Source organism: Astatotilapia calliptera, chromosome 7 (genome assembly GCF_964374335.1).
Source record: "Astatotilapia calliptera chromosome 7, fAstCal68.1, whole genome shotgun sequence".
NCBI lineage: Eukaryota > Metazoa > Chordata > Actinopteri > Cichliformes > Cichlidae > Astatotilapia > Astatotilapia calliptera.
The window spans coordinates 14,973,739-14,989,987 of record NC_137428.1 but is presented as its reverse complement, the minus strand read 5'-3'; the positions used below and the strand labels follow the sequence as shown (position 1 = coordinate 14,989,987).

General features: G+C 38.2%; 1 protein-coding gene across 2 annotated transcripts in view; it reads right to left on the bottom strand.

The window, feature by feature from the left end:
• The window catches only part of pde8b (phosphodiesterase 8B), a 45,936-nt gene that overhangs the window by 23,783 nt on the left and 5,904 nt on the right, over positions 1 to 16,249 (bottom strand). The window contains exons 1-4 of one of the 2 annotated variants that reach the window (XM_026173152.2): positions 8,965 to 9,352; positions 8,817 to 8,873; positions 2,491 to 2,681; positions 944 to 1,003 (exon numbers count right to left, since the gene is read on the bottom strand). In XM_026173152.2, coding sequence (XP_026028937.1) covers positions 944 to 1,003; positions 2,491 to 2,681; positions 8,817 to 8,873; positions 8,965 to 8,991 — 335 coding nt within the window. In that variant the 5' untranslated portion in view covers positions 8,992 to 9,352. Of the gene's footprint in view, positions 1 to 943; positions 1,004 to 2,490; positions 2,682 to 8,816; positions 8,874 to 8,964; positions 9,353 to 16,249 lie in introns of those variants that run through there. The other variant, XM_026173151.2, reaches the window with a different exon arrangement.

Below are 16,249 nucleotides of genomic sequence, written 5' to 3'. Positions count from 1 at the left end.
ATCATGCTTGGAGTGGTCTGCTCAAACAATGAATGGAAAACTGTGCAGTTTAAACTCTCAAAAGTCAGTCAACTTTTTTTTAATATGAGTGATTGCATCCAAAATGAACAGCACCAATTGAAAATAACAATTGTTTCAATGGAGTTTGCAATGTAAGGTAAAGACTCTACAATAATATAGAGAAAATCCCCAAAATCTGACAACCCCCTATGAGCAAGCACTTGGCAACAGTGGTAAAAAAAACTCCCTTTTAACAGGAAGAAGCCTCCGGCTGAACCAGGCTCAGGGGGGCGGAGCCATCTGCCGTGACTGGGTTGAGGGTGAGGAGACAAGAAGATTTTCAACAGCAAAGTCATATTATTGAAAAAAAAAAAGTTCTTGCATTTGGTTGATACCCATCCTTTTTTAATAGACATTTCTTCTATTTTGAACAAACAATCTTAAAATCAAAAAGTAATACTAAATTATAACATCATCTCGCAACTGAAAATTTGTCTGTTTACCATGTGACTAAAATAAAATCCACCATCCAACCATAACCGTAGACAGGTTGCTGTTGACCTTGCAGATTTTAAGAGAATTATATAAAAATATATGAAAATATTTTGAGGAATAACTTTTTTTTTGGAAAGTGTTGGAATAATCGGTTGATGTGCTGATTTTCAAATTAAAAGTCTAGTTAAAAAATGAACCTGATAGAGTTCATGGTTGCTTAATATGGTTAAAAAAAGTGTAATGCTGTACATGAACCCAACATAGTAAGATAAAATGCCTTTGAAAGACTACCCCATTCAAAGGCATCCATATTAATGGGATACTGTAAACATCTGAAGTTTGTTTTGAAGTTGAGCCTTAAAGACCTTAAAGTCTTATGTGAATAATTTTCTAATTAATTATTAACACAGAATATTAAAATTTACAAAGAAGATTAACTCAGACTTACTTTTGTGGCACAACAGCTAGAATAACTGTGTTTTCAGAGGGCTTTGTGGCACGGATCATCCTGAAAATAACACAAATACAGATACAAAGTCAGCAGGAGTTCAGGAAAAGTGGCTTGGACTCATGTACAGGACAAACATGTGGACAGATTTGGGGGTTGATGTCATTGCCTCAAAAGGAGGACAGAACATTTCTGCGTTTTACACAGAAACACCAAACCAAACATGTACCTCAGAGGATTGGCCACAAAGCCACAAGGCCACTGGCAAAGTGTAAGGGAAAGGGGCCAGGAGGTGGAGGAGGAATGAGTATGCAGTGTTAGAGAATGAAAGCAGGAACAGAAGGAATGGATTATGGAAGAGATCCTCATGGTGGATAAGGACGGGAGGTGGAAAAGGCAAAAAAAAAAAAAAAAAAAACACATTGAGGAAAGGAGCGAAGGAGGAAACAGGGAGGAGTTGCCAAACTGTGGTATTCTGGAGACAGGGGAGATAAATGGATCTGTTCCTTTACTTGAGGAAATAACGAAGCACTTAAAATAAATCACAAGAAAATATATGGGCACAGCTTTTTACTATAGGCCAATAACTAAAAGGTCTGGAGGAAAACTAAATCAAACACATAAGTAGTAGTCACTTGTCTTGGCTAAAAATAATATGGAATAAAGTTTTTCTTTAAATAGATGCCAAAAAATCGAAGGAACATCCAGCTTCGATTTATTTATTAAAACAAAGAATAAGCTGACTTGAAAACCTGAAAGTCATGTTATTTATGTATCCAGAACACAGGACTACAGGTCGTTCTCAGTAAATAAATAAGTAAATGAATAAACAAATGCACACAACTCTATGAGCAGTAAGGATTTAACATCTGGCACAGGTCTGGGAGTGAACGGGATCATTTCGCAGGCGCATATACTTTTGAAAAGCTGCCAGCACAGCCACGGCCACTTTGGACAAATGGGCAAAAAAAGCTTTTTCAGGCTTTTGGCTGATTTCATGTCAGCAAAGTGCAGACTCACTTTAGTGCCTGCTCAACTATGGCTTCCTATAACTTGGGAAGTCAAATATCTTGTACTTCCTTTTGGAGAAAAACTGAATAAAGAAATCTGTAAATATAACTTGGAGCATCAGGTTTCAAGTTGTAGACTTCTGTGTTGCTTTCAGTGAACACCAGATGGCACCAACCAGTTCTTCACAACAGAGTCCCAAAGCTATAGGAGCTTCAGTACTCACTGCTCCTTGCTATAACTTTTGACTGATGTAGTTTGATCTATATATTGCACATGATTACGTGCAAAAAGATATGGATTTGGTTAAATCATTTCTTTGCTAGTATTTTTTTCTTTTTCAGTTTAAGGAGATGGTTTCCAAACATTAAAGAAGTATCAATATACTCTTAAATATGTAATACAACACCAAATTACTTCCTAAAATGTCTTCTCCCAGCTGCTGGGAGGAAACACTCTCAAAACATTCACTGAAGTGAAAATAGAGAAATTACAGAAAATATAGAACCAGTGACTCTGGTCAGAAAGACTTCACTCACCGGCAAACAGCTTCAGGCTCAAAATAGCGTGAGTGACGTCCATCAATGATTATTATCTCATGGTGCTTGTCTAGGAAACATTCAACAGCAGACTCAGGCGTCCGTGCAATGTTGCACCTGAAACCAGCGCGGTCACAGGCCCACCAGAAGGCATCACTTTGGCTGTCCTCCTTTGCAAACACGAGCAAGACCTGGAGAGAGACAAGGAAATGGGCATGGGGGTAAGAGAGTACTTCTATTGCTGGGATAATTATAAAATAGATATTTCACTTTGTCTACTACTCAGACAGGACACTATTCAGGACAGCAAACCAAGAACATTTTATGTGCCGGTTACATTTTTCACAAGGTTACAGGACAAATGAGGCTACTGACATGTATCAGTGAATAGAGTGAATAGCAACAGGTACAAATTCTGGCTTAAATTATATCCACTCCTCCCTTTTTGTAGATTAACATAATGCACTGTTTATGGAGTAAGTAAGTAACTGGCTGCATGAAAGAAAAATTAAACAGCCTTATGTTGACGTAATGCAAAATTATTACGCTCAAATCCACCGTTTTAAATCCAAATCACCACTTAATCTACCATGCATATCTTTGGACTGTGGGAAGAAACATGTAGAACATGCAAATGGCAAACAGAGAGGCCCCACCCTAATGAAGAAACCAAAAAGCACGAAATACTGCTCGCATCAGGATCGCTGCCTAATGTTATTCTTACTGGAACCAAAAACAGCTCCTTCCTTTGCCTGTGCTTAAAATGTCAACAAATTTTATGAAATCCAGCCTGGTTGTTTCTTGTCTTTTGCTAAGAACAATCTATATCTTATTATCATTATATTACAAGGCTACGAAACATGACAGTACATAGAGAAACGGCTAAAAAAACAGAAACAATTTATTACCTTTAACATGCATTACTCATAAAATAAGTGTGTTATTGTACCTTTAGGGATAGCCTTAGTGATGGCATGTCATGGGGGCAGTAACCTCTTAAGTCTTACCACTGTACCCTCTTTCAGGGTATTTATAATCTGGTGGTTTGCACACTGCAGGGGCTGGTCTTGGACCTCTGGTGTCAATTTTGTATCTTAATCTTGGGGTCTATCTCAGGAGCCTTTTACAGGCGACATGCAACAAAATGTAAGGTACAGTCCACAGAGGTCGGCAGTTCATCACAGGACGAACACATGGAGGCTGCCTTTTCACATCCACACCTACATCTAATTTTAGAACCACCAATTACCCTAACATGCATGTTTTTGGACCGTAACAGGAAATCAGAAAAACAGCCTCTCGGCACGGGAAGAACAAAGATCCTAGAGAGACTTTGCTTGGGAACATCTATCTGTTTGGCCCCTGAAATGGTTGTTCCCTTGAGGTCTAATAATGAGCCCTAAGGAGTATATTCATAGATGCACAGAAATCGAATTTTAACATTTCTGAGAAAGTAATATATAAGAATGTATCGGGCATTTGTCTCTAGTGATGGTTTTCATTTTGAAATGAGCACATAATGTTCCCTTAGTGTTCGTGTAGGCTTGACAAAACAGGAAGTTTTTCTGGATGTAACGAAAAGCTAAAAAACCCTACTTCATTTGTAAAGCTTGCATAACTGGGTAAAGTAAAACATAGTATTACCACCTTTATTTGTTTTGTTAGTATAGCGATGTGAGTAAAATCAAAAACTGAGAAAAATAAACAGCGGGAAAATGGTCAACTGTGTCATCATCAGTCTTGATTTTCAGTCTCAGCTCTGTTGCTTTTTCTGGGTTGAGTTTTAATTTTCTCTCTGGCGATTTGTGGATTTCCTCCCAGAGTCCCAAGACACGCATGCAGCTTGGGAGAAATATTGGAAATTGTGTGTGCTCATCCGTGTGCTTGACTTTCCTTAGATAAGCTGGCAAACTGTGCATGGTGTCTCTCTATCTTTTGTTAAAAGCATGCTAGGAGAGTCTCCACCTGCCTGTCCCCCCGATTCTGACTGGGGAAATTTAAAATGGATGAAATGAATAGCTGAATAACCGCCATCATGTAAACGTCATGGTAATGCCTTCTCCAAGAGGTGAATTACTGCTTTGACTGAAACTGAGCAGCGCAGAATCATGACAGACATGAAACCTGCAGAGTGAGGACATGTTTTAGATCCCACAGTGTGTTTTGACCATGAACACACCAACCACCTTTGGTACAGTGGTGAGGAAACACAACATATACACGCAGGCAGCTGGACTGCAGCCAGAATCAACAGTACTCAGCTCTGCCTCGCAGCAGCATCACCTCCTGACTCCCTCTAAGGACAACAAAGGATAGAGTGACAGATAGAGTGCATGGAAGCACAGCAGAGAGAGGGGAAAGCTAATGAGTGAGTGGGTGAAATAAGCAGAAGGGAGTCCAAGTCATGATTCTCCACAGTAAAATCAGGCAGAGAGCATTTCAGAGTGTTCATATGTTGTCCTTCACAGGCGGCGACAGAAACAATAGAAAATGAAAAAGAAGAGGTGAGACTGCCAAAAGACGATGTCAGAAGGAGAGGACAGGAGGAGAAAATGGGCTCCCATTTTCGAGTGCCTGTGAAAGATCTACAGTCTTTGATCCTGTGCTGGCTTGTGTAACCATGGTGCTAACATGTGAAATTCCACACACACAGTACCTAGCGTACCCTGGGACAACACAGACCGCACACATCTCTGACCTGCCACCCAAATATGTCACCAATGACAAGCCTGATAGGAGGCGCCGTTGGTCTTAATACCACCATCTAATATACACACAGTCAAACATATTTAAACACATGGTTGCACTCCATCACACCAACATCGTATCTGTCAGAGCTAGACGCCTCTCTAAATGCAACTCACTGTTAATGGTAGGCAAATGGATGTGTGTTTATGCAATTAATTGGTTACAATACCCTTAAAATACAATTTAAGTTTTTAAACCTATCAAGCCACCCAAATGACACAGTTAAGTCACAGCCTTCAAAGTTTACATGAAAACACTGTTCAGCTAGCACAAAGGCTTATCCTCCTGGGCTGCTGCTGTTTTCAGAGTTCAGAGGTTAATCTGCCATGTTTGCACACCCAAGTCAGATGCCATTTAACACTGGGAGACTTCCAAACAGATGTGTCACTGGGATAACTACCTTTGAGCCATTTAACTGTATATCAGGTCAAAGGCTGGCCAATGAAATCTTTTCTTTCAGCTTTCCAGCATTTTATTTTAACAATCAACTTTTTTGGGATTGCACAGCATTATCATCCCTTGTTCCCCTGTCCCGACTCTTGTATGCAAAAGCACACACTGCAGGATGTGCATTTTTCTGGATTTTAGCCAATGGATATGGAGAAAGTAGGGGAGGTTTTTATCATGTTCTCAAGCAGGTTAAGTCTTTGCTGGCAATGCTTTGCTCAATGGGGGAAGTTGCAAGACACTACAAGGTCATAAGCTCTGTAGAATTTGGATGAATATGATGGAAACTGCCCCAAAGATTAGAAAATGAAGTGATAAAAAACTGCAGAACAGGGAAACTGTAGTGTGCAGTGATACAGTATTTAAATGTGGGATAAAAATTAGAATTGCCAGGTGTGGCTCAAAAGAAACTCCACATGTGCACGCCTATTGAGATCCAAGGTAATTACAAGACAGAACAGCAGCTCAAATAGCGGTTAACAACAGTTTTGACTGAGCTAGATATTACTGGGATAAAAAGAGAGTACAAGAGTGTAAGATGACTCTCACGTAAGACTATAACAAAAGCAACTTTCCTCACTATAGCTGGGGAGTTGGGAAAGTTAGTTAAAAAAGTTTTTTCCTTCATATGAATGATGTCAAAACTATAACCTGCATAGTTTATCATGTATATTTTGGAGTACCTCCCAGCTTAGCATATTCTACGTACACATTACACACACATCCCAGAATTAGTTTGAAAATTGTAGACAGTGTTTAGGTCAGGCTGTTAATGAAACACTGATTTCATGCTTTTTAAATATAATTATAAAGTAATGAATTCATTAAAAATTACCTTTCAGTCAGCATTCCAGTCTAAACCTTTTTTCTTTCTTTTTTTTTACTTTGGCATATTTTAGCTCTGCTACTTATGTTGAGATATTACAAATTACTTTAAAGTCCCATTTTAAGATGACTTAATGATGATAATTGCACTACTGCAGTTTAAACAGTTTAAAACAAACTCATTACATTTTGCATTGTACAATTTTATGCGCTCCAATAAGCATGTTTTAAAAATTTATCAATAAATTAAAGAAAAACAAAAAATAAGAAGCACAAAATCCTAACACCGCTTACCTAACTAGTTGTGGTAGGATTTGGTTAATGGCCATCAATTTTAACTGGATTTTTATCATTTTCTGAATATCCACATGGAAAATCTTTTAAAAAGAAAAGAATTGCAATAAATAAATAAATGTCTGAGGACTTATTTCAGATAAATAAATAACCAAGTAAATCTGTGTCAAAGTTAGAGGACACAAAGTCTGTATGAGTGAGTTGTTTTTCAACATATTATATCACGATAAACTAGATGCAAATCAAAGGTGTGATGCCTTTAACTTACATATAAAATTGTCAAGGATTAATTAGACACAGAAACATTGCTTTTACATTTAACAAGCTCTTATTTTTAGTAAACCAATGATAAAACTTCCTTCCATTAAGGATTCTGCTGATGAACACATGAATTATTTGAGCAACAGCTTCAACTGCAATTGCAGTTGTTTATATAGTTGAGCTTACACACAAAAAGGCATTAAAAGTTTAAAGATACAAAATGACAAAAGTTTTCAACAACAGAATTACCTTTCTTTACATGAATCTGCAATATAATTACAATGCACTTTAGATTATTAATTATGTGTGTAACAAGTGAAACCACATGAAGCATTAGATAAGCTGATGGAGGAGGTATGTAGCAAATCTGAAACTCTCCAGGACCACTAGGCAGTAATAGTAAATGTCAAGGAAAACCCACAATATATAACTCTCTGCTGCAGAACATTTTATCTCTCTTTTCATCTCTCTGTTCCTGTGGAAGGAGTGAAGTAGAGGAGGAGCGACTCAGGTCATGGATCCAGCAGAAGGTTGGACGTAAAACTAAAAGAGCAGTTTTAGGGTTTTATGGGCCATGAGATGAAGTCAAAAAAGGCTTTTTAATAAAGCCCTCGGTCCCACCACCTGCTTGCATGCTGCCAGAGATTTCAAGCTATAGTGCTTTTGGGTTTGGTAAATAAGGAGGAGGGTGAAGGGATAGAGTGGGATTCTTTAGCTCAGCATGAACACGAGTGGCATGCCAGGCCTCTCACATCACCACACTGGAGTGGGAGCTGAACTGAACTCAAAAACCCCCGGAGATGGGTCAAAGCAGCACAGCTCAAACCAAAGCAAATCAAATAAAAGCAATAAACGAGCAGCTAATAAAGTAGCAGAACTGCTGGAATAAGGAATGCTTTGTAATCTAACCAGCTAGTCACCTCCGAGAGCTCTTACTTTCTCTGTTACATAAGGATAAATCTTGTTAGCACATGTCCTAATCCCTAACCAGAAGATGAGTACAGACAGTCCCTGACTCAACCCTGCCTAACCTCACAATATTACTCGAGTTCTTGATAGGCAAGATGAAATCTTAGCTAGACCGAAATTACAGAGGACAGACAAGGTGTCTACAGGTATTTAAGATGCATAAAATTAATCTAAAATGGCAAACTATATCCAGAAAACATCACAGCAAATATGTCTTAGAGCACTGATTCAAGAATGAATGCAACGCAAGGGATAGAAGATATTATTTCGGGGACATACAAAAGAACATTTTGGACTACAAAGGCAAACAGGGTTTATGTGGCTAAGATCATATTTTACTTTAAATCAAAAAAGTAAATTTATCTTCAACAACTTTAGTCAGGTAAATCATTATCACAGCAAATACTGTTAACCACACTGTGGATAAAGTCACTTTACGAATAAAAATCAATCTGCAAAAGTATTCTCGTCCTTTAGTAGAGATGGAAGGATTTTTTTCTGGGATAAAATCTGAAGAAGTCCTAATGTGATATAAACTATAAGCAGTATAAATGGTATAAGTAGCATAGGCAGTGTATTTGTTTTTCCCTGTTTTAAATGAAGTTGCATATAGAAATTCCAACTGGACACAAACAGGGAATTCATAGTACATTTTGAATCCGTTTTGTTTATCTAGGAGACTAAATTACACTTATGGGGGTGGAAATTTGGTGCCATAAACTGCACTCATCAGTTGTTCTTAAACATTAGATATGAACATGACCCAACTTACTTACTCTTACCTGAATTGGCTCTTGAGACAATCTCATGGGTCCTACATATTCTTCTGTAGCTGAAACCTGTTGAAGAAACATGACAGCACTGAGAATGGAAAAATCACTCACTTAAAAAAAAATACAGACAGAGCAAAAAGCTGTGAATATTTCTTACCATTTTACCATTAATGTCCAGCAGCATATTAGCATATTGCTTTTCCTTCCACAACCTGTCTGCCCCCGCTGCACTTCACAAACTTTAATCGTCTTCCTTACCACCCACGTTCAGTCCCCAGTGCAACAAGCCAAGTACTTCCTCTTACAAGCCAGATGCGTGAAGTCAAACAGGATAACAAATAGCCTTTTAAATCTACAACAAATATCTGTATGTCTGGAGCCTTAACTACAGATTTTGTGATGACTCTTCTATGCTGCAGACACGCATATTTTCATGCCACAACACCAATCCAGAATGGAGCCGCCCGCTACAAACTTCTTTAGAAGGTATTAACCACCAGCCGCAGATTGAACTCACAGGTTTACCTGATAATCCCACTGCAGGAGCATCACATTCTGCGCTCTATATGTGTGTGCGTGTGTTTTTGCAGCTTGTCTGGACAGCTTCAGCAGGCTCCTTAAGCACATGCGTCACTCTGATGTGAATAAGCAACTCAGCTACATGTGCATCTCTTGAGCATATGCATGCACACACATGCTTACACCACACTTCAAAATACACATTGAGTCAGCAGTGCACCATATCATACTGTATCATAGTGGCCAACATGTGTGCAATACCCAGTTATTTATTTATTTCTTTGTATTAGTGGCTTTTTTTCTCATTAAAAATGGAACTTGTTATTGAATGCCTTTTGCTGCTAAAGTGTTCATAAACACAGACTTTTAAACACTCAGTATTAAAATTCCCCTCCCCATGGAGAGAAGCTTGTACTCTTTCTACACGTAAACAGAGAGAGAGATGGAGAAAGAGTGGGAGGAGGATGTCTGTTAATTCCACAAGAAGCACCAGTGCCATAATAACGCATGCTATACACAAACTCTACTCGCAGTCATACAAATTGTATGACTAAAGCAGTGAGGCGGGCAGCAGTCGATGACTTAACCACCCATCATTACAGCATTATTTGTCAGTGGTGCTTAGGCTTGAAGCTGAACATATTTCTGCCCACATTTCAAGAAGCCACTATCACAAACATCAAGACTTCTGGTACAGCACTTGAGATATAAGAAGCTTAATTTTATTAAAGCAAACAGCGACTTCCAGGACTGAAAACTGAAACTAATGGGGAAGTGGCAAAAATGACAATTTGTCAAATAGCCACTTGAGGTTTTAACATCTATGTTAAAATGCAGCAAAATTAGCATCTCTGACTAATATCATAGGCTGCTGTGTGAAGTTTACACTCTAGTTTTTCTAGTCTGTTGCTCAGCACCAACCAACAGATAACTGTGTCTTTACATTACATCTGAGTTGGTCACTTCCACACTGGCTGGATGCTACATCCATTGCATATTCTTCTATCTCTTTTCTTTTAAATGCAGTCTATTGGGCACACATTAACCCATCTTTGCATATTTCCATTTAGTGCCCCTGAACCTTTTCAGCCTCATATGTATAAAGTCCAGCACTGTTTCACCTCTGAGCCACGTAGGCTGAAAACCCCCCCCCCATAAAAGCACACACAGAAAAACACCCATTGTCCCATGTTGTCTTGCAAATGACAAAGTACCACAGTTTACTCATGCACAAGAGCATGTGCATTTTCAACTAAAGCAAAACTACTAACTTGAAAAAATAATAAAGCATGTGCACAGAAAGAGAGAGAGGGAGACAGAGTTATATATGGAATGCCTGATTGTAATATAGTGGAGACAATATGTTTAATTTTTTCTCAGTAATAACTTGGTGAAGTTCTGTCATTTTCCAGCAAATGCAAAGCAGGTGTGCAAAGTGCTTTGTGATTTTTCTGCTTCACAGTAAGAAGAGAACTAGTCGCTGTTACTGTAAAGCACCTGTAAAAAGTAATACGTGGATTAAACTTAACATTGCAGACATGCAGGACTGTGTTGTCTCACACTTGTGGTCCTTACATCAGAGATGTTTGTGTCTAAGCACAAAGACATTCCTGGAAAGCTGAGCAGGGATCACTATCTACATAGTGTGGTCTAACAGGACAAAGAAACAAGGTCAACCAAGTAAGAAATGACCCAACAGAGTTGGTAGGAAAGACTCAGAGCATCTGGTGGCTCGGTGTTAAAAGCATAAACGTAGTTATAAGAAGACTGCGGGGAATGAGTCATTGTTTAGTGCTTCAGTGACAACAAGAAGCCCAGTTTCAAAATATATAATTGGGTTTGAGTGTTGGTTTCTTGAGTATACGAGCAATTTTGTTTTACTTGAGGACGATACAGCCAGATGTGAAACAGAACAGGAAGGAAGGCAGTAGAAATGGGACTGTTAACCAGTGCTGAGAGATCAATTTGGAGAAGGATGAGTCAGCTAAGTTAGTTAGAAGATGATGGAAGAAGTGTTAAGGAAAGCCATCATTGGGGACCATCTCTTCTTAGAATAGCTGACAGAGTCCTCACGAATAGACATTAAGAGGAAGTAAGTGAAAGAAGACTTTGGATCGAGTGCAGAGACAGATGCTTCTTCGTGTTAAAATAACAGGTATAAATGAGACTATGAAAGCTTTCTTGTATATCCACAGCAGCTGAAAACCAACAACCTAGCTAACAGAAAATGAAAAAAATAAATAAAGTTGATGCCGATGGCTTATAAATTAAACTTGGTTGAAAGACTGACTGACCTAATGCTTTATGGAGTATTAAAAGAGGCCCATTAACCATGACATGAGACAAAATTTGTTTTCAAAGAACATAATTTGTATCATCTGTTTTTTGTTTGAATCCAACACCAGCAGATATGTAGAATGACAGAGAGGGAACAGAGGATTCTCAAAGTCACTGAACTGAAAAGCAACTACAGCATAATATGTTTATTTAAGCTCAGTCTCAATGTAATGCAGCTGTAATACAAGTTGAATTATATCGTGCAGCCAGTGTCCTGGCAGAAAGGTAAGGTAAAAGTTTTTTCACTCTTCTTTATAAAGTATTCAGTTGTCATGTCCAGGTTTGTGAAACAAGCCATATAAGCCTTTTCTCAAGAACAAGATAAAATAAATTATTGGTTTTAATTAAATGTCCCATACTACCAGCAGCTGTCAGAAATCAGGCAGGTCGTTTTAGGACAATCTTCTTGTATAGCTCCTGTACAGAACTTTTGCTCTGTTAAAACCTTTAAAAAAAATCATAATCTACTTTTACACACTACACTGTTACAGCAACAAGTCGCAAAATATACTGCAAAGATGCACTTTAACAAAATGGCACAAAAATACACTAAATTACAGTAATATGTTCTTTGTAAACAGAGCTAAACACTGTAAAAGGATGCTGCTGCTGTACAACGTACAGTACAACACAAATTAACAAAAAAAATAATCAAGTCATTTCTGTTTATTGATTCAGGCCATAATTAATTGCCAAATTATGCTGCATGTCCCACTACCTCATGCGATGTAAAGAAATTAAGAAACAATGTTTGTTGATTACACAAATGAATAATAGGGGTTTAAAGATTTATTGATCTACAGTATTTAAACACATATCACATTTTCATAACATCTTATTATGGCGATTACAGTGGAAACAATAGTGTAATAGCAAAAATTAGCAATATTAAACAGTCACTCAATGACCTCGCTCTGTAACTTTCTGTGTTCTGACACTTGGCAGTTGCTGTGGTTCCAAAATACCATTTACACTTAATTGCAGGATATCTAGGAGTGAAGAAACTTGATTTCTTGAAGAACTTGAAGAAACTGATTTGTTGCAATGGTGGAATCCTATTATAGCACCACACTCAAATTCAGCGAGCTCTTTAGAACAAACCATTCTTTCAAAATGTTTTGAAAGGCAGACTGCACGGACAGGTCTTTGACTAACTGTAGCAATGGGACTAAAAACACATGAATTCAAAGATTAAGACGTGTGGCCCATATAGTGTATGCTAGTATCTATGATCACAATGGACAAATAAGCTACTTTGCTGTACTGAATTGCTGGTTACGTTTTAAGTGAGCTTTCAAGGATATCTGTAACTCTGGAAAACGAACAAACAAAAAACTACAGAGTATAACTTATTATAATTGTATATGTACATGTAGTATATGTACCCTATCTCCTCCTTAATGGGCGAGCCAATCTGAACAACACTTTGCACAAACATCGTCACACACAAAGTGACTATTATTTTTTATGTGCTTTTAAAAATCCAATCTCTTTTGATTTTCATGAAAATGTACATTGAGTGATTCTTATATAGCGTTTTTCTACTCTCCCGGAGTACTCAAAGTGCTCTACACAACATACCACATTCACCCACCTATGCTTTTAAGCGCTTACTAACTACCCAAGGATATTTGGCATGCAGACAAGTGGGAGACAGGGATCAAACCACCAACCTTCCAATCAGTAGATGACCTGCTCCACCTCCTGAGCTACAGCCACCCCAAAATGTGATGTTATACTCTCCAGTTGACAGTCAATATGCAGTGGTTCTGTATATAGTGTTTGATTTGGCATTTTAAAACATGACACCAGTGTTCACAAAATTCAGAACAACTCAGCAGTAGATAGATAAGTATACAAATAGTTAATATGAATAATCATTTGAGTCTCTTTTCTTCCAAGCAAAAATGGGAAACAAAACAAAACAAAAATCCCCTGAAAAGGGACGGTTTATTGGTTTTTGTTTTATTTTTGTTTTTTCACACATTTTGCTAAATTAATTATACCACAAAGTAACATACAACACACAAACCTAATATTTCACGTCACACAGCCCTTCCTTCCCACCCCCCTTAAAAATGGCTTCGGTTATTAAGCCTATGACTTAGATCTTCGACTAATTACAAACTTCTGAACGTTGGAGCTGCCTTCATCTTGGAGTAATTTCAGTCTTTGTTTTTGTGAAGCAATTTGTAATGTTGGCTTTGAAAGGTGCTGTATAAATAACCCCTTAATTGTTTCCTGAGGCCAGGTATATAATGTCATTGCATATACTGTACACACATTGTTATGATACAGATCAAACATTGCTTTCATTGTGAAGGACCATCAAACATTTCGCAGCACATTTAATTGAACAGTTTATTCCCCAGAATGCAATAAACGTAACAAACTTAGTGTATGTTTGATGTGGTCCTTTGAAGGTGTTTTCTCTGTTGATGTTAGATTATGAAGATGACTAGCTAGTTTACAGCATGGCTAGAGAACAGAAACGCCTTACGGGCCAGAGTGTAATTGTTTTGAGTAATGACAAAGCGGGGGAATTTCTCGTGTAGATTCGACCTTATGAGTGGCTCTTTTGTTGAAAGTCAGACTGTTTAGAAATCAGAAGTGATACAGAATGACGTTACTGTGTCCTTCAGAGCAGGGATAAATCTTTTTTTCTGCTTCTATGCATTATGTCACTTTCAAGTTTATCGAAACCAATAAAGAAATGTTTTGGATTTTCATTTTGTATATTGCCAGATAAATACCAAACACTTGGTGCTTATCGAATTAGGTTCCTCATCATTGTTAACACCAGGCCTTGGTGTCTGCATGAATCACAGTCCTTGCAACAAGGCCTCACCTTATCTGCACTGAAGTGGCCTTCTTAGAATGTCTACATGGACTTGAGGTCGGCCTCTGTCTTATCTGTTAGACTTCTGTCCACAGCATGAAGTCAATGATAAGCTTACAGTGAGAGTCTGATATTTTGACGTGGCTTAAAGCTGTCGTCTGAACAAACTTCTTGACTGCTACCTTTAGGTGTTAGGTTCATCCTACAAGTAACAGCAAACTGTAGAACTGTAGAGAATAACAGCTCTTGATCACGTTTCTGGATTTATCATGTTTGGTTTGCATAATTTAGCATTTTGAAAACATGCTAAGATATTTTTATTAGAATTGTCAATGTTATTAGTTAATGTCAGGGAATAAGTTAAACATTACATGTTAATCTAGTCATTGTTAGGAAGCAGGTTGGCACTCAAAGAGCTGCCACACAGAACAGCATTTGAAGAAATCGGTCAAAATCAAAGCTTCTCAGTATGCCTCTATGTAACGATCTAGGTATTTGCCTTAAGGTTGAGTCGGGTTGAGTCCAACACTTTGCACGCCATGTTGACTGAGGAGTCCAATTTGACTGGAGCTGTAAATATTAACAGTATCAACATTCACCCTGTTTCAGCTGCAATGTAACTGCGAACTGTTTAGTTTATTCTGTTCCTATTTATATGCTGGGACTTAAGGAGGTTGCTATTGTAGTGTTACTCTCCAACTTACATGAGTGGATTGGGAACCCAACCTAAGTCCTGCATCATCCTGTAGGTCTCAAGCAGGAGGAGCTTTCAGTCAACTTTATGTGGAGTAAAAAATACAGTCGTTTACCATTTGGCGAGGGAAACTCAATTTCAGTATTTAAGCATGATTGTTCCTGGTACTGCTCAGTCACCATAGAAAAAAACTAAATAAATAACACAGAAAAGCTAAGTACACCCTCACTGCTTCATCTTGCAATTAAATGCACTTGATTAACTGATCATCAGCAAGGGTGAGCTCCTCTACAAAAACAGAAGTATAGGTAGTTTACTGGCCTGAAGCATTCAGGTGTGTGTTAACACAGTGCCAAGGAGAAGATAAATTACCGATGAACTTAAAAAAGGAATGTATGCTGCCCATCAGTCTGATAAGGATTAAAAGTAATTTCCAAACAATTTGAAGTCCATGATTCTAGACAAAGAAAGATTCTTCACAAGTGGAACACATTCAAGTTCCTAATAATCCGCTGACTGGATGTACCAGCAAATTGATCCCAATGCTCAGAAATCCTGAGAGCTACATGTCAGACTCTACAGGCCTCAGTTAGCATGTGAAATGTTAAAGTTCAGTACAAATAAGCCAGACAGTACAATTAGAAAAACACTTGACAAGTATGGCTTGTTTTGGAGGGTTGCCAGAAGAAAGCCTCTTCCCTCTTAAAAATAACATGGCAGCACATGATTGGTGAAAACCAAACACAGCATATTAGCACAAACAGTGTTAATTATGATGATGGTGTGGGCTTGTTTTGCATTCACAGGTCCCGTGCACCTTGCAGTCATTGAGTTGACCATAAACTCCTCTAGAGGCATTCTAGAGTCAAATGTGAGCCCATCTTTCCAACAGCTAAAGCTCAGCCAAAAAGGCTTCGTGCAATAGGACAATTATCCCAAGAAACACCAGAAAATCTGTAACAGAATAACTGGAAAAGAAAAGAATCACAATGCTGCAATGGCCCAGTCAGAATCTAGAGCTGAGCCTGATCAAAAAAGAAAGCTGTGCATAAA